Source organism: Caretta caretta, chromosome 2 (assembly GCF_965140235.1).
Source record: "Caretta caretta isolate rCarCar2 chromosome 2, rCarCar1.hap1, whole genome shotgun sequence".
In the NCBI taxonomy this organism is placed as follows: Eukaryota; Metazoa; Chordata; order Testudines; family Cheloniidae; genus Caretta; species Caretta caretta.
Genome location: NC_134207.1, coordinates 16,354,034 through 16,373,423, shown reverse-complemented (window position 1 = coordinate 16,373,423; position 19,390 = coordinate 16,354,034). Strand labels below are relative to the sequence as shown.

Genomic DNA, 19,390 nt, shown 5'->3' with positions numbered 1-19,390 from the left:
AACCAGAGTGTTAATAAGGGAGACAGCTGGAAGCTGCCAGATTTTTCTGAGGTTCAGAATTCTTCTCTTTCCTGTTAAGTACTTACACAGAACTTGGACTTCTGAGATGAGAATTTGGAAAGTCCTTGTAATTCCTCATTGCTAGTAGTAGTAATAATTCCAGTACTGCCAAGGAAGCCCAACCAAGGACCAGGGCCTCAGTGTGCTAATCACTGTACAGGTATGTAACAAAGACAGTTCTGCCCCCGTGAACTCACATTCTCCATGTTAGACAGGCTGCATTTCAGTCCTTCCCTTTCATCTCCTTTGCCTCTTAATAACTGCTGATTTATTCTCATTTGCTCTGGCTCTGTTTCTGTCTTCTCATGTCCTTAGTTTCTTTCAAATGCTCTAGATTCCAGCCTATCTTGCAGGCATCAGGATACCTTATTGAAGAGCTGCTGCAAAGCTTTCTAATTTCACACTCAATATCTCAGCTCTAATGCGTTCACTGCTGCAAAATCATAGCATGTCCTCTATCTCGGAACAGAGGACAAACTGTTCATACTGTTTCTTACAACCAGCGCCCAAAGTGCTATGCTGCCTCACAGCCATGATCACCTGCATGGAATCAAAACCTGGTGACAAAATCCAGCACAGGCAACAAAATCATCTAGTGGCATCAGTAGACCCCTAGATCAGTAGCGTGTGTCTAGGGTGACCAGACAGCAAATGTGAAAAATTAGGACGGGGGTAGGGGGATAATAGGAGCCTATATAAGAAAGACCCCAAAATTGGGACTGTCCCTATAAAATCGGGACATCTGGTCACCCTACGTGTGTCTGTGTGTTGAGGGTGACCAGTGTCAGCCTGTTCCCTTCCTTCTGGAGTATGTCATGAGGAGGCCTTGTCATGCTGTCCTGCTTCCCTCTTCCTCCTCCTGCATCAGAGGGGTCTGATAGAGCCCTTCCCACTTCCCCCCTTCTCCTGTATCAGATGGAGGATGAGAACTGGAAGTGGCCTGCACTCTTTGTAATGGATGGAAGGGGGTTATCATTGTGTCCTGCTGCCTTCATATTCTAACCGGGTTGGGAAAGTGATGTAATGAGTATGGTTCTGCCTCAGACCTTCTTTCTGACCTTGGGCAAGTCACTTCATCTATCCTGTGCCTTAGTCCCCTACCTGTAAAATGGGGTTAATACTTCCCTTCCTCACAGGAGTGTTGAAAGGAGAAAATCCATCAGTGCTTGTGAGGTGCTCAGACAGTATGCGAAGTACCTAGATAAGTACCTAGAGAGAAATAGCTGTGTCAGAGGATGCTGGAAAGAATGAAGCTGGTAAGAGCTTGCTCTTCCATTTACTACAGAATAACTGCTTCCATCATATCCAGCTGCAGACAGGGGGTGCATAAAAATATATGCCCTGTTGGCTGGGTCTTCCAGCTGTTGGGACTGTTATGGATCACAGTAAAATCTAGTGTCAGAAGCCACGAGAGAGACCAGTTAGTTACATACCGGCTAAACATTTGTTTGATTAACATCTCTTTAAGAGCTGTGTTCCTTTCAGATGGTCATTTATAGTAGCAACTGAACATGAAAATTCTTGCCCAGCGGATGCTGAGTTCGACCTCATGAATCTGACTGTCTGCTGACATTAACAAAGATATTTATTTGCATGAGCTGAAGCAGATGTATTACTGATTGGAATGCTTTAAACTTCTCCCCAGGGCAGTTGTCAGAGGCTATGTCTATGCTGGCGCACATATTTGGTTACTTGACTGTATATACCGGGGTGGCCAAACTGTGGCTTGTGAGCCGCATGCGGCTCTTTTGTAGCTAAAGTGCAGCTTGCAGAGCCCCCCACGACACCCTCCCATTCGCCACCTACCAGACTTCGGCAGTGGGGAGCTTGGGATCTCTGCCTTGCAGCAGGGTGGTGGGGTAGGGGCTTCTGCCCAGTGGGGAGGTGGATCTAGGGGCTTCAGCCCCATGGGGCACACCTGCCACCTGCCTGAGCTCCCGCAGGTGCCTCCCACGGGGCAGAAGTCCCAAGCCCCAGCAGGCACACCCCAGCTCTCGAACTTCTGAAGATTGTCGTAGGTGGCTTGGTAAGTTTGTCCACCGCAATATATACGCTCATGCGTGTTCCCTGTATCCAGGCCGAATGTCCCCATACGCTGTGCTGGACATACATATAATGCTGTGTACATGTGCATCCCCACCTCCACGTGGCTGCTGTCGCTACAGAATGTTAGAGCTGCTATTTCAGAGGTGGTATCCCAGGGTTCTGTGCATTACAGGGGAACGCTCTAGGGCAGTGGTGGGCAACCTGCGGCCCATCAAGGTAATCTGATTGTGGGCCGCTAGACATTTTACTGACACTGACTGTCCGCAGGCAACTCCCACTGGCCACAGTTCTCGGTTCCCGGCCAATGGGAGCTGTGGGAAGCGGCAGCCAGCACGTCCACCGCAATCAGATTACCCTGATGAGCCGTATGCGGCCCGCAGGCCACAGGTTGCCCACCACTGCTCTAAGAACCACTTTGTTGTGTGTTGTTGGTACTGTCCCATATCTTTCCCAGTGGCAGTTCCTGATCATGCCTGCCCCCACCTAATTGGGTGGAAGACATGGAATGATGGGATGATGATGTGGTTCTGCTCCTGTTCCTTATCACAGGACAGACATTTATGCAGTGGAGTAGGTGATCACAAGATGCTGGATGGGATTTGGGAAGAACTTTCTGACACGTCAAAGATGGCTGACCTGGAGGGTGAATGACAGTTCATTCACTCCCATGGTAGAGAGATGATAATGCTGGTGTTGCCACAGTTGCCCATGGTTGGACTGTTGCTTGTGGTGCAAGAGAACATGCATTGTTTTGGAAACCCGGGGTGATGAGCAGTGACTTCAGAACTTCCAAACGAGGAAATCGCACCTCATGGAGCTGTGTGAGGGAGCTTGCACCAAACCTCCAATGCCAGAACATTCGACTCAGGAAACTGGGTGATTATTGCCCTGTGGAAGCTGGCAGCACCAGGTGTAGGTCCACTGCAAACCATTTCAGGGTTGGAAAATCCATTGTCGGGGTCGTGTTCATGCAGGTCTGTAATGCTGTTAACACTGTTCTACCCACAGGTGGCTGCCATAAGAAAAGTTCCAGAAATAATAGCTGAATTTGAGAAGATGGGGCTTCCAAACTGTGCAGGGGCCATTGATGGCACTCATAGCCCAATACTCTGCCCACCAAAAGGGGCCAAGTGGTTGTGAACCAAAAAGTTTATTATTCACTCATTCTGCAAGGCTTAGTGGACCACTGAGACAGATTCATTAATACCAACACGGGAAACACGGGAAAGGTTCGTGACACTATGGTGCTGAGAAGATTGGGATTGTTCTTGAAGGGGGAAAGAAGGCCCATTATTCCCCAGAAACTATATGGTTCTCTACAGTGTGTCTGTGCCAGGTTTTGTTTTGGCATTACCGCACCTAAGTTGGCTCATGAAACCATACCCCAGCATCCATGGGAATTCACTTACAGAATCAGTCGCTGTAGAATGGTCATGGAGTGTGTGTTTGGTAGGCTGAACTCTCGTTCGCCGTGCCTGTGCCCCCGTCTGGATGCCAACGTGACAAATGCTGTTCATATAATCATTGTCTGCTGCACTCTCTCTAACGTTTGGGAGGGTAAAGGGGAGTGCTTCTGTCATAAATATAAAGGGAAGGGTTAAACCCCTTTGAAATCCCTCCTGGCCAGGGGAAAGCTCCTCTCACCTGTAAAAGGTTAAGAAGCTAAAGGTAACCTCGCTGGCACCTGACCAAAATGACCAATGAGGAGACAAGATACTTTCAAAAGCTGGGAGGAGGGAGAGAAACAAAGGGTCTGTGTCTGTCTGTATGCTGCTTTTGCCAGGGACAGAACAGGAATGGAGTCTTAGAACTTTTAGTAAGTAATCTAGCTAGGTATGTGTTAGATTATGATTTCTTTAAATGGCTGAGAAAAGAATTGTGCTGAATAGAATAACTATTTCTGTCTATGTATCTTTTTTGTAACTTAAGGTTTTGCCTAGAGGGGTTCTCTATGTTTTTGAATCTAATTACCCTGTAAGATATCTACCATCCTGATTTTACAGGGGAGATTTCTTTATTTCTATTTACTTCTATTTTTTATTAAGTCTTCTTGTAAAGAACTGAATGCTTTTTCATTGTTCTCAGATCCAAGGGTTTGGGTCTGTGGTCACCTATGCAAATTGGTGAGGCTTTTTATCCAACATTTCCCAGGAAAGGGGGGGTGCAAGTGTTGGGAGGATTGTTCATTGTTTTTAAGATCCAAGGGTCTGGGTCTGTAGTCACCTAGGCAAATTGGTGAGGCTTTTTACCAAACCTTGTCCAGGAAGTGGGGTGCAAGGTTTTGGGAAGTATTTTGGGGGGAAGGACGCGTCCAAACAGCTCTTCCCCAGTAACCAGTATTAGTTTGGTGGTGGTAGCGGCCAGTCCAAGGACAACGGGTGTAATATTTTGTACCTTGGGGAAGTTTTGACCTAAGCTGGTAAAGATAAGCTTAGGAGGTTTTTCATGCAGGTCCCCACATCTGTACCCTAGAGTTCAGAGTGGGGGAGGAACCTTGACATGGTGGCACAGTGGTGGGATTAACCTGAAATCATTTTGAGATCCAGTTGAGATTTTTTGAACTAGAAATACAGATTTTAAAAAGGAATTTTTTTTTTCCTTTGGAAAGGAAGTCCAGAAAGCAGTTGAAACTGAAAGCTGAAACTGTGGCCAAGCAGAGACAAAAGGGGATTATCTTGTGAATTGCAGGTTTTCTTTGCCTGGAGGCAGGGTACTTAACTCCTGCAGGGAAATTCACAGTCTTCCAACCCAGAGGTTTTTTTTTTCTTTTCTTCCTAAAAGTAAATAGGGGGTGTGTGTTCTACCCATTTGCTTTTTCTTTGGGCTGGGTAAGCAGATTTCCAAGTAGTTGGAGGTTTTTTGCTTTAATTTGGGCCCAGAGCACAGACAAGGGAATTGTCTTTTTCTGTAGGCTGACAATCACTATCAGAGAATAGGTATTCTATTCCAGCACAGCAAAATTTTACAGCCAAGTTTTGTTTGTTTATTTCTAAACCTCGGGTGTAAAGTTAGTTAAAAACAGAGAGGTTAGAATGGCAAAATCCGCGGCTCGACTACAGCTCGAATTAGCCAAATTTCAGGCTGAGGAAAGACAAAGGGAACATGAAAGACAGATAGAACTCATGCGGCTGAAGAAGGAACAAGAAAGGGAGGCAGCGAGAGAAGCAGAACAACACCAAGCGGCTGCTCACAGGAGAGCTATGGAAGCGAGGGACAAAGAACTGGAGGAGAAGGAAAAAGAGAGGAAGTATGTGGAGGAGATGGAGAAGATAAAGGCTCAGCAGAATATCCCAACAAACCCTAGTAATCCTTCTCCAAGTACCACTTCCCATCCCAGAAAGTTCCCCACCTACAAGGCAGGCGATGATACTGAGGCCTTCCTAGAAAACTTCGAAAGGGCCTGCCTTGGGTACAACATCTCTACTGACCAAGACATGGTAGAGCTGAGGCCGCAGCTCAGTGGACCCTTAGCTGAGGTGGCAGCTGAAATGCCTAAAGAACACATGAACAAGTATGAACTGTTTAAATCCAAGGCGAGAGTCAGAATGGGGATAACACCCGAGCAGTCTCGTCGGAGGTTCAGAGCCCTAAGGTGGAAACCAGACATGTCATTTACCCGACATGCCTACCACATTGTGAAACATTGGGATGCCTGGATATCAGGAGCAAGTGTTGAATCTCCAGTAAATTTGCCCTTCCTAATGCAAATGGAACAATTCTTAGAGGGTGTTCCTGAGGAAATAGAAAGATACATCCTAGATGGGAAACCCAAAACTGTAATTGAGGCAGGAGATATTGGAGCCAGATGGGTGGAGGTGACAGAGAAGAAGAAAACTGGTCGCAGTTGGAGCGGAGACCAGAAGAGACCACCCCAGACCACACCCTATTACCGGGGGCCGCCCAAAGCCCCACCTACCTCCCAAAGAACCCTCCAGACCCCTTATCGTCCCACCACCCCATTCTCCAGCAACCCTCCTCGCCCCAGTGACCCGTCAGCTGGACGATGTTTTAAGTGTAATGAGCTGGGGCATGTAAAGGCCAACTGCCCCAAGAACCCCAACAGATTACAGTTCATTGCACCGGAATCACACCAGAGGTCCACAGGCCCAGATACCTCCCAGATACCCTTGGAGCGGTGAGTGTGGGCGGGAAGAAGGTCACCGCGTGGAGGGACACCGGAGCACAAGTGTCAGCTATCCATGCTTCCTTAGTGGACCCCAATTTAATCAACCCAGAGATCCAAGTGACGATTCAACCCTTCAAGTCCAACTCTTTCAATTTGCCTACAGCCAAGTTGCCTGTCCAGTACAAGGGCTGGTCAGAAATGTGGACTTTTGCAGTCTATGATGATTATCCCATCCCCATGCTGTTGGGGGAAGACTTGGCCAATCATGTGAAGCAGGCCAAGAGGGTGGGAATGGTCACCCGCAGCCAGGCTAAACAAGCCGTGAGGCCTAGCTCTGTTCCGGAAACTTCTATCAGGACCCAGTCAGAGGTGATGGACCCGGACCCCAGGCCAATGTCTGCAACAGCAGTAGTGGATCCAGTCCCAGAGACCCAGATGGAACCAGTCCCAGAACCGGAACCAGCCGAACAACCAACACCAGACCCCGTGCCAGCACTGAATCCAGTACTTGCAACCTCAACACCAGAGGGCCCCACTGAACCTGAACTGGCAGCAGCCGATAACCCAACACAAGAGGCTCAGCCGGAGCCTGAATCCCAACATAGTGCACCAGCGGAGAGCGGTTCACAGGCAACAGAAACAGCTCCATTCCCTATATCGCTTCCAGACGGACCAAGCCTAGGTCCACAATCCAATGAGGGACTGATGTCTCCAGCATCAAGGGAACAGTTCCAGACCGAACAGGAAGCAGATGAAAGCCTCCAGAGAGCTTGGACGGCGGCACGGAGCAACCCACCGCCTCTCAGCTCTTCTAATCGATCCAGGTTTGTTATAGAAGGAGGACTTTTATACAAGGAAACTCTTTCTGGTGGACACCAGGAAGACTGGCATCCTCAGAGACAGTTGGTAGTTCCAACTAAATACCGGGCCAAGCTCTTGAGCTTAGCCCATGATCACCCTAGTGGCCATGCTGGGGTGAACAGGACCAAAGACCATTTGGGGGGGTCATTCCACTGGGAGGGAATGGGCAAGGATGTTTCTACCTATGTCCAGTCTTGTGAGGTGTGCCAAAGAGTGGGAAAACCCCAAGACCAGGTCAAAGCCCCTCTACAACCCCTCCCCATCATTGAAGTTCCATTTCAGCGAGTAGCTGTGGATATTCTGGGTCCTTTTCCGAAAAGGACACCCAGAGGAAAGCAGTACATACTGACTTTCATGGATTTTGCCACCCGATGGCCAGAAGCAGTAGCTCTAAGCAACACCAGGGCTAAAAGTGTGTGCCAGGCACTAGCAGACATTTTTGCCAGGGTAGGTTGGCCCTCCGACATCCTCACAGATGCAGGGACTAATTTCCTGGCAGGAACTATGAAAAACCTTTGGGAAGCTCATGGGGTAAATCACTTGGTTGCCACTCCTTACCACCATCAAACAAATGGCATGGTGGAGAAGTTTAATGGAACTTTGGGGGCCATGATACGTAAATTTGTAAATGAGCACTCCAATGATTGGGACCTAGTGTTGCAGCAGTTGCTCTTTGCCTACAGAGCTGTACCACATCCCAGTTTAGGGTTTTCCCCATTTGAACTTGTATATGGCCGTGAGGTTAAGGGGCCATTGCAGTTGGTGAAGCAGCAATGGGAGGGATTTACACCGTCTCCAGGAACTAACATTCTGGACTTTGTAACCAACCTACAAAACACCCTCCGAACCTCTTTAGCCCTTGCTAGAGAAAACTTACAGGATGCTCAAAAAGAGCAAAAAGCCTGGTATGATAAACATGCCAGAGAGCGTTCCTTCAAAGTAGGAGACCAGGTCATGGTCTTAAAGGCGCTCCAGGCCCATAAAATGGAAGCATCGTGGGAAGGGCCATTCATGGTCCAGGAGCGCCTGGGAGCTGTTAATTATCTCATAGCATTCCCCACCTCCAACCGAAAGCCTAAGGTGTACCATATTAATTCTCTAAAGCCCTTTTATTCCAGAGAATTAAAGGTTTGTCAGTTTACAGCCCAGGGAGGAGACGACGCTGAGTGGCCTGAAGGTGTTTACTACGAAGGGAAATGTGCTGGTGGTGTGGAAGAGGTGAACCTCTCCATGACCCTTGGGCGTATGCAGCGACAGCAGATCCAGGAGCTGTGCACTAGCTACGCGCCAACGTTCTCAGCCACCCCAGGACTGACTGAACGGGCATACCACTCCATTGACACTGGTAATGCTCACCCAATTAGGGTCCAACCTTACCGGGTGTCTCCTCAAGCTAAAACTGCTATAGAACGGGAGATCCAGGATATGTTACAGATGGGTGTAATCCGCCCCTCTGAAAGTGCATGGGCATCTCCAGTGGTTCTAGTTCCCAAACCAAATGGGGAAATACGTTTTTGCGTGGACTACCGTAAGCTAAATGCTGTAACTCGCCCAGACAACTATCCAATGCCACGCACAGATGAACTATTAGAGAAACTGGGACAGGCCCAGTTCATCTCTACCTTGGACTTAACCAAGGGGTACTGGCAGGTACCGCTAGATGAATCTGCCAAGGAAAGGTCAGCCTTCATCACACATCTCGGGCTGTATGAATTTAATGTACTCCCTTTCGGGCTGCGAAATGCACCCGCCACTTTCCAAAGACTTGTAGATGGTCTCCTAGCGGGATTAGGAGAATATGCAGTCGCCTATCTTGACGATGTGGCCATATTTTCGGATTCCTGGGCAGACCACCTGGAACATCTACAAAAAGTCCTTGAGCGCATAAGGGAGGCAGGACTAACTGTTAAGGCTAAGAAGTGTCAAATAGGCCTAAACAGAGTAACTTACCTTGGACACCAGGTGGGTCAAGGAACTATCAGCCCCCTACAGGCCAAAGTGGATGCTATCCAAAAGTGGCCTGTCCCAAAGTCAAAGAAACAGGTTCAGCGCCCCTGCTTCTCACCCTGTGCAACTGCTGAAGAGCATGAGGGGACATGGGCAGGCACTTGTGGGGGTTACACAGCTTTGTGAGGGTTTTGTTCCCCTGTAGCTGAAGGTTGTTAGCTATTCCTTCCTGTGACTAACACATTACAGATAATTCTAACAAGGCACCTCCCCTGGATTAACACCTTTTGGGTTAGATTTGTGCTGCCAGGGGGGTAGCCGAGTTGTCATGTGGACATTGTGCAATGCTTTTGCCCTAACTGTTCACACTTCTCTACAAACCTGTTACCAAGTTCACTCAATCTCTAAGAATCTTACACCTACATTTGTTTTGCAGGAGTGTGCATGTGCTCATTCATTTTTATCCATTTTTTGTCAGCACTGCTAACTGCACTGAAAGGCTATTATGGATAATCACTAGTAAGGTTGAAACTCGTCAAGGATTTGCGGCGGGAGGGGGGAGAGCTGTTTAATCACTGATGCCTCTGTTGTTACTTGAATTGTGTTTTGTTTTTCTGCATGTGAACCAAGCCGTGTTTATCTCCCCATTTTCTGGGTTAGAGACAAGGTGGGTGAGATAATATCTTTTATTGGACCAACTTCTGTTGGTGATTACCTCATCTACCTTGTCTCTCTGATGTCCTGGGACGGACACAGCTGCATCAACACTGCACACATTTCCTGCGTTGTGAGTTCTGGTACGTTTAGAACTAGCAGTGCTTTCTGTGGGCACGTGTCATAAATATAAAGGGAAGGGGAACCACCTTTCTGTATACAGAACTATAAAATCCCTCCTGGCCAGAGGCAACACCCCTTCACCTGTAAAGGGTTAAGAAGCTAAGATAACCTTGCTGGCATCTGACCAAAATGACCACTGCGGAGACAAGTTACTTTCAAAGCTGGAGGGGGAGGGGAAACAAAGGGTCTGTCTGTCTGTGTGATGCTTTTGCAGGGAACAGAACAAGAATGGAGTATTAGAACTTGTTAGTAAGTAATCTAGCTAGAAATGCGTTAGATTTCCTTTTGTTTAAATGGCTGGTAAATAAGTTGTGCTGAATGGAATGTATATTCCTGTTTTTGTGTCTTTTTGTAACTTAAGGTTTTGCCTAGAGGGATTCTCTCTGTTTTGAATCTGATTACCCTGTAAGGTATTTACCGTCCTGATTTTACAGAGGTGATTCTTTTACTTTTTCTTTAATTAAAATTCTTCTTTTAAGATCCTGATTGTTTTTTCATTGTTCTTAAGATCCAAGGGTTTGGGTTTGTGTTCACCTATTCAAATTGGTGAGGATTTTTATCAAGCCTTCCCAGGAAAGGGGGTGGCTTGGGGGGATATTTTGGGGGAAAGACGTCTCCAAGTGGGCTCTTTCCCTGTTCTTTGTTTCACGTGCTTGGTGGTGGCAGCATAGGGTTCAAGGACAAGGCAAAGTTTGTACCTTGAGGAAGTTTTTAACCTAAGCTGGTAAGAATCAGCTTAGGGGGGTTTTCATGCAGGTCCCCACATCTGTACCCTAGAGTTCAGAGTGGGGAAGGAACCTTGACAGCACATAACTGCACTGTCCCCATCCCTCCCATGTATCCTTCGGACTTCAGATATTTCTTAATCCGGAGTGTGTCTTCACATACAGTGAAACTGTACCACTTCAGCGCTTCAGTGAAGATACTACTAGAGCTGCTCCCTTTAGCATAGTTACTCCACAGATTTATAAGGCACTCAGATACTGTGGTAATGGGGGCCATATAAATACCCGAGGCCTGGTCTGCACTAGAAATTACGTTGGTTTACCTACGTTGCTCAGGGATGTGGAAAACCCACAGCTCTGAGCAGCATAGTTAAGCCGACCTTACCCCAGTGTGGACAGCACTAGGTCAATGGAAGAATTTCTCTGTCAACCTAGCTACCGCATCTTGGGGAAATGGATTCCCTATGCTGATGGAAACAACTCTCCTGTCAGCGTAGGTAGGTAGTGTTTACGCTGTGCCACTGTAGCATTTCAAGTATAGACAAGCCCTAAAATAGATGAGACCTCATAATAGGGCTTAAGTGGAACAAGGCCTTTGCTGTTTGTGAATTTCACCCATTATGAGACAGTGCAAAAAAAAAAAAAAAAAGGGTAAACCACAGTGCTTCCCCTATAGCAGATGTTGTAACATAGGATATTTGTACATGTCAGCCCTTGGGAAATATTTATCACAGAGTTCTGTACCCCAGACAGTACTGAGAATGTGTAGGTCATGGTTCTCAACCTGTTTACCACTGAGCCACTTACGCAGCTCTCTGTGTGTTATGTGTGCTGCATCTACACAGTACATATACTACCTGTGTGGCCTTGAGGATGTCACATAGGCCGCAGCGGAGTGCTGACTGGGTCATGGGTTGAGAACCACTGGTGTAGATCTACAGAATCTGGTGGTGGGGGTGGTATTTGTAATTTCTTTCCACTAGTGCCCACAATGCTTTCCAATCATAAAAGGAGGCATGGTCCTTACTCTGAAGAGCTCACAATGTAAGGGCTAGATTTTGACTAGTCCCAGCAAGGCTGCACAGAGCAATATACAGAAATAAGGTCTCCCCCCAGTGCACTGGTTCAGCCCCGTCAGGGATACCTCGATCAAGGTTGGGGTATTTGGTGGGAGAGGCTGTGCACCTGATATTTCCTTCCCCTCCTTTTTACTAAGTTGTTGAGGAAATGGTGGAGACGAGGTGGAGCCATGGCTCCATCCCCCCAGGCACTGGCCAGAGGGTGGGTTGAAGTAACCTAATATCTCCCTCAAGCAGAGAAAGTCAGAACAAGATCCAATGGCTGGAAGTTAAAGCCAGACAAATTCAGATTAGAAATAAGGCACACATTTTTAACAGTGGGGGGTGAATAACCATTGGAACAGACTACCAAGGGAAGTGGTGGATTCCACATCTATTGAAGTCTTCAGATCAAGACTCGGATGCCTTTTGGATGATATGCTTTAGTCAAACGTAAGTTATTGAGCTCAGTAAAGGGGAAAGTGGGTGAAAATCTACAGCCTGTGATACACAGAAGTTAGCTCCTCATACCTACGTCTGTCTGTGGTGTGAAAAAAACCACATCCCTGACTGAAATAGCTGTGCTGACCCGACCCCTAGTGTCGATGCAGCTACATCGATGAAAGAAAGCTTCCATCAATGTAGCCGCTGTCATGTGCGGAAGTGTAAACTGTCTCTATGCTTCAGGGTTATGCCATCATAGCTACTGCAAATGTAGCTATGCCAGTATAGTCCCTGTAGTGTAGACATACCCTCAGACGAGATGACCTAAGATCCTTTCTGGTCTTAAAGACGTGTGTGTGTGTGTGTGTGTGTGTACACGCACAGTGTCTTTAGTACACAGTAGACAGTACATGTATTGCAAGGAGGGATGCGTAGCCATTGTGAGAGTTGGGATTCTGTTTAGTTGGTGGACTAAGGTTTTGGCTTTTTCTGTCTTTTTCTCTGCTGGTACACCCACCCTAGTACAGACCCAGGCTGTCATGCACAGCCAGGAAACAGGGGGTGGGTGGATGGAAAGTTAGCGATATTATGCATTTATCCCATATATGCAGTCTGAGCTGTGCAGGCAGTCCCGTACACCCACAGCACCTGCAGTCAGTGGGGCTTCTCAAGAGCACAGGACCCCACCTGCATGGAACCCATTGCAGGAGTTAGTCACTGTAATGACCTCAGAGGAAAAACCTGCTATTAAGCTCCATCTATGATGAGAATTGACTCTTTAATTCCAACTTTTTATTTTGTCTCTTAACTAGCTTGAATCCATGACAGGGTTGTGCTGAGACTCTCACCTTTTGGCTAGCAAGTTTTCTTAATAGCCTCCTGTGAGGGACTTAGTCAAAAGCCATTTGAAAAAGTAAAATCACTATATACACTGTTTCCCCTTATCCACTCTGTTTGATAGTTAACTCTTAACGCTATTCTAACACGTTGGAGAGGTACCATTTAGCCTTACAGAAGATGTGAAGGTTTGTCTCTACATATGCTTCTCAGCTAGGTGCTTTATAATATACTGGGCCAAATTCACTGGCATACTAGAATTTTGCTTCCACAATGAAAGAAACTGTAAACTCAGGGTAACAGTCAGTTAAGCCATGTTTATGACTGCTTCTTGTCACCAGAACAGTGCAAAGCAACACACCACTGAATCTGGCCCATTGTTTTTAATGATTTTCTTACCTGTTTTTTTTATAATACTGAAGAAAGGCCCATAAGGCTATAATTCCTGAGCTTGGTAAACCTTAGCTCTGAAAGAGTTTGTAGAATGTAGATTATTTGACATAGGCCGCAGTTCTTTCTATCTATCTCCTACTGTCTATTATGTTAAGCCCTCTTCGGAAAATATTTCCTATTAGAGCTGACTGAAAATTTTCAAGTGGAAAATTGTTCGCTGGAATATGCTGAGCTGATGAAATCGAAATATTTTGTGGGAATGTATCAACTTCATTGAAATTTTCACCGAGAAATTATTTAAAAGTTTCATTTCAATAAGGCCAAACATTTGATTTTGACTTTATCATTCCGATTCTTTATAATATAATATAATATAATATAATATAATATAATATAATATATAGTCAAAATAAAATATTTTGGAATATTTGGTTTTGTGGAAAATTCAACTTTTCAAATCAGGACAAAACCAAATTTCAAAATCTCAGAATTTCAAAGGAGACAGAAATTCCATTTTTCAGCCAGCTCTGTTCCCATGTTGACAGCTGACTCACAAGACCCTAGTGACTCAATTTTATGATCTGACTGCTGAGCAAGGGCACCAAAATTCTTAGGACATTTTTGTGGTGACAAAAATTGTAAGCCAAGCACTATAAAGTGTTCTTCTAAGCGAATGAGCCTGATGTTTCATTGTTCCCTTAGCATCTGTGGCAGTTGTTGAATAATATAATGTGTCCATCACTAAATAGAAAATTAAAACATGGAATAAGGGCTGGATCATGCAAGGTGTTCAGCAATTAGCAGGACTGAGCACTCTCCATAAAAGATTATCCTCTTTACCCCACTCCTCACTTTCTAAATTGCTCAAATCCATCAGCACCAATTCTTCAGTGAAAGATGCCACCAGTTCATTAGAAATGCAGTGATGCAGCCAGCCCCTAAAGACCTGATCTTCCATGGAAGTGAATAGAAAGACAGCTACTGATTTCAGTGGGCTTTGAATCAGTTCCTTAGTGATAATGTTTCAGTTTCTTGCGAAAAATGTGCACTTATGTACACCATTAATTCTCACTCAGTGAAATAGAAACAAATTAGATGACAGATCTCCTAAAAATAAGAGGAAAAAAAAGGGAAAGAAACCAAGCTGCACTGAAATTGTGCAACTAACAGGGCACATTACCACTCTGTCACTTTTCTTTGTGTTTTATCCCATCACCTAGCCATTATCTAAGGGCCTTTCAGATCCCATGATAACGGTCATTGAAAACTGGACTGGAAAGAACACTAGAATGAGTAGTAAAGACCATCCTATGATGGCAACGGGATGGATTTTGTGACTTGAGACTTTTTTTCCCATCTCTAATTTCTGTGAATCTATTGGAAAAGCAATTATTCCTTCTGTAGCTTTTGGTACATTCTATGCAGGGTGGTGGAAAGATTTTTTTGTGGTGTTTGATGAAAACCAGACGCAGGTCAACAAAATAAAATATTCAGTATAAGTATCCATAGTAATTTGACTGGGAAGATTTAGATCCGTTTTGTTTCAGGAGGGCCAGCCATGATAACAAAGACAGCTTATTAGATGTTTCTGTCTGGAATGTTTTAAAAATATCTTACCAAATTTCAGCCCCCATGCACCTGTGCAAGTGTCTCCTGCAGAAAGGAAATCTCGATTCAAGCTTTTCAAGAAGTCGCTTTGTTTCCAAACCTGGAATCAATTCTGCCATTTAAAAACAGAATGTGAAAGATCTAAAAGGATAACAGATAACATCCCGAAATAACAGAGATATAAAAAGCCTCCAGGACTTGTCGGCTCCATCAAGAACAGGAGCGGGAAACTGGGCATGGCATGAGACAGCTCTCTGCATGCCGATCTCTGGATTCCCATGGGAACAGGAGTCTTTTTGCCTTGGCCCTGTCTCCTCCACCCCTCCTTACTTCTGTGGTCACATGTGTGCACCCTCTGACTTTACACCAGCTGAGGATCTGACCTGTGGTCTCTTTAGTATAACTGAAGTTTGATCCCCCATTTTCTTTGGGCTATATTGACTCACCCTGGAGGAAACCATGAGAGGGCTTCCCGGCAGGGAGCTTCCCAGCATGAGGGGGAGGGCTTGGAGGATTGTGAAGGTTGCACCCTCTTGCACCCTTGTAGATCCGTGGCATCTGTGGGGAAGGGATTTCCTCTCTGTCCTGGAAGTGCCCCTCACCTTGGCAGTATAGCCACAAGTGCAGCTGCACTGCTAATGTAGTAGCCATGAAGAGGACTCAGAGGGAGGTAATGCAGCTCCAAGCTGAATTACCTCCTGCTTTGATGTCCAGATGCAGATCGAAGGACTATGCAGCAGAAAGCAGCATCTCCCTACTGCATCCTTTCCATAAACCCCTACAGAGCCCCCGGAGAGGGGCATCTTTGCGTGACAACAGCAGGGGTTGGAGACAGCACTCTGCCTTCCCATGGGAGTTCAGAGGTCAGCATGAAGAGTGCTGTCTCCCTGTGTGATTCTGCAGGGGGTGGTTTGAGCCTATGTACAGGACATTCTGTGACATGTTTAACTTTTGTTTATTAAAAAAACCCTGATTTTGCTCTTAGAAATTTGAAGAAAGTCAAGGAAGAGCCAATAGCAAAACAGCCTTTTATCAAGCTCTGCAGAATTCCCTCGGAGGAGAGGACTCTAATTCCTTCATTGAAGATGCAGCTGCCTGGTACTATTCCCTCCAGCACTCGACTGCCGATTATGCATCATTTTCCCGGGCTTTGGAGAATGCCACACGGTAAGAAATTCATTTTAGGATTCTGTGGTGTGATTTGGGGTTAAACAGGTTTGGGTTTTCATCATTGTCAGATACACACTTAGATACTATGGTGGTGAGGACCTTACAAGCACCTGCATAGAGAGATGGGAAAAGGGAGGCTTTAGGATCTGGATTTCATAGTAGGGTGGCTGTTTGGGGTTCTTTTTTCTTTTTCTTTCTGTTTATTTTAAATCTTCTAATAGCCATGTGCTGTTAGTAAAAGGAGGGAGATTAAATGGTTTTGGTGCCCTTTTGAAAATAGGTTTTCCACATCAGGTGCATTTTGGAGTAAAAAAAATATTAAGACCAAAAAGGTTACTGGACAGTGTTTGTCTAGGGTACCCTTTGCTATTAAAGATGATTTGGTTGCAAGAAGGGATTTTCTCACCCAGGTGATCCTCATCAGAGTATGACAGTTCCTGGGCCATATTTTTCAAAGATAGGTTACTGACGTTAGCCACCAGCATGCACAATTAGATATCTAAATAACTGGCCTGATTTTCAGGGGTTCTGAGCACCTTACAGCAGCTCTTGAAGGAACTAGACAAGTCCAAAAACTTTGAAAACCAGTAACTTTTATTTAGGTGGCTGAGTGTGGATTTAGATGCCTACCACATTCAGAGAGTCAGACTTCAAAATGTTGGCCTTTGCACTCATATGTATGTTATCAAAGTATAAAAATATAGCTTATCCTTTCTGGCAAGCTCTCCACAAATGGCTCTCCTATGGAAAACAATGAGATCTGCATACACAGAAGACTTGCAGGTTTGGGCATTAACTAATTATCACACCACCTCTGTGTATTATTGATCCCATTTCACAGACAGCTAAACTAAGGCAGAGAAAGCCTTTGAGCTTGATGCTTCATTTCCTGGCACCTTGTGTAGTCATTTACACCAGTGCACAGTGACTGTAAAATGCCAGTCTCCTAAATTAGTGCACTAACTACTTCCTGGCTCCCTCCATGTACCTTCTCCTCCACTGCACCCATGCAAAGGTGGCTAAAATCTGGCCCTTTCGTGTTGTTTGGAATAGATTAGAAAACGCTCCTCTTTGCAAAATCTACTCTTTGCTATCTTTGGTTAGCATACAGATTTGTTGTGAAGATTTCTCCTTATTCCCAAGTAGATGTATTTAGCGGTGGGTTAGTTTAACGTGCTGAGCTATGTCATTGTCAATGTGAGGACCCGTCTGTTTCACACTTGCTTTTACAGGAGCCCTTGCCCCTGCAGTGTTTTGATTTCCAGTGTCTGTGCTACATAGCATGGTACTCCACTTGTGTCACTCTGCATACCACGGGAGGCATGCTTTCCTTTTCAGTAGTCTGTCAGCCTTCATTTGCATTGCAGGCCACTGCCTCGGGAGAGGGAGCTGAAAGTGAGCCAAGGTTAATTTAGAAAATCTGATCCAAGAATCCAATGAATGAATGTGTTTGGGAAAGGCCTCTGGGTGGGCCTGGTGTGCCTGTGCATTGCGGCCCAGGGGAAAACAAGAAGCAGATGGCAGGCTGCAGTTTGCTTCTTGAAATGATATTTGGAGTTTTTTTATCAAGAATACCACTGTACTGGGTTTTCCTGCCATGTCCATCCATCTGTCATATTTATGGGGTGCCAATCACTGTAGTGTCTACGTACAACTTATTCCAGTATGGATCTTAGTACTAAACATGCTAAAAAACTTGGGGAGAATTATGATAACTTGTGGGAATGCAGCATGGAAATTCCGATATAGGTAAATCGGTCACTCATAAGAAGCACCACCTCTCAGCCCATGTGATGGCTACCTCAGCAAGGAGCCATTATAATAATCAAACCTGGAACTTCCTTTCTATCACGTCTTTCATCCGAGGCCTGCCTCAAAATGTGCTGTCACCAGGGAGCGGCGGCTGATGACTGAGGGCCCAGTGCTGCAGACAGCAGTGTAGAAGTAGGGGTGGCAAAACCATACCATGCCATCCTTACTTCTGCGCTGCTGCTGGAAGCGGCTCTCCTTTCAGAGCTGGGATCCCGGCCAGCAGCAGCACAGAAATAAGGGTAGCAGTACCACAACCCCCCTACAATAACCTTGTGGCCCCCCTCCCCTCACACTTCCATTTTGAGTCAGGATCCCTACAATTACAACACCATGACATTTCAGATTTAAATAGCTGAAATCATGAAATTTACAATTTAAAAAATCCTGTGACTGTGAAATTGACTAAAATGGACCGTGAATTTGGTAGGGCCCTAGCTATAAACACTAAAGAAGCCCCAGAGCACCCACCGTCTGGGGCGGGAGGGGATATTATTACCCACATTTATCAGATGAGTAAATTGATTCACAGAGATAAGTGAGTTGCGGAAACTCATACAGTGAGTAAGTAGAAGGTCCCGTAACAGAACCCAGGTCACCAAAATTCTAGTCCCTTGTTCTAACCACTAGGGTGGAAGTGTTTACTCCAGGCTATGGCAGACATTTCAGAGAGTAGAAGGTGGTTATAAATACTGAAGACAGCTAGATAGGGAGGAAGAAATGTTTAAAAAATAATTGGGTAAATATATAAACCCAGACCAGTTTCATGTTACGGGGCTATAATTTTTCTGTCAAGTTCTAGTGGGGTCACAGACCATGAGAAAGAAGCCTAAGTGGTTAAGCTGTAACCCACATGCCCTATGTATTACGATGTAGGAGTATTGCTGGGGTTTGGTTTTGGTTTTAATTTGCTTTGGGAGTGTTCTTAGATCTCTTTTCCAGCTTTAAATTGTTTCATCATTTTTTTCTATACAGTATTTTCTAAGCTATAAGAAGGTACACAAACCCACACATACTCTTCATGCTATTTGTCTCTATTCTTAAAATACACAAGGAAACTTTTTTTTTTCAATTATCCAAGCTTCTTCTGCACCTAGAATCCTAACAGGTGTTTGCAGAGATACACAGGGTTTAAAGTGTGGTAGTGTCTCATTTTTGTTGTTTAAAATTTTCCAAGAATATTTGACTCCTTTCCCTGCTCCACCTGCACAGAATTTAGTTTTTAACGGTCCGTTGATTTCAGAATCCTCCTCCAGAACTAATGGTCTCCAAGTGATGTAGCTTCTGATATTTCAAAACCTCATGCTTACAGGTTTATGAAGAATAGCAGCTTTAGTTTTTAATGGGTGTTGCCTGCCGTTACTCCTACAGAGAGTTGTGATCAGTCAGCCCGTGTCTTTGTGGTCTCTGAGCTGAGGTTCTGTGAACTTAAAATAAATTCTGGTGAACTAAAATAGCTGCCCTAGGGA

The 19,390-nt window shown here is 45.4% G+C and overlaps 1 protein-coding gene across 1 annotated transcript in view; it reads left to right on the top strand.

The window, feature by feature from the left end:
- Window positions 1-19,390, top strand: part of TG (thyroglobulin) — a 208,697-nt gene that overhangs the window by 167,854 nt on the left and 21,453 nt on the right. The window contains exon 44 of the mRNA XM_048841675.2: window positions 15,928-16,109. Coding sequence (XP_048697632.2) covers window positions 15,928-16,109 — 182 coding nt within the window. The remainder of the gene's footprint in view (window positions 1-15,927; window positions 16,110-19,390) is intronic.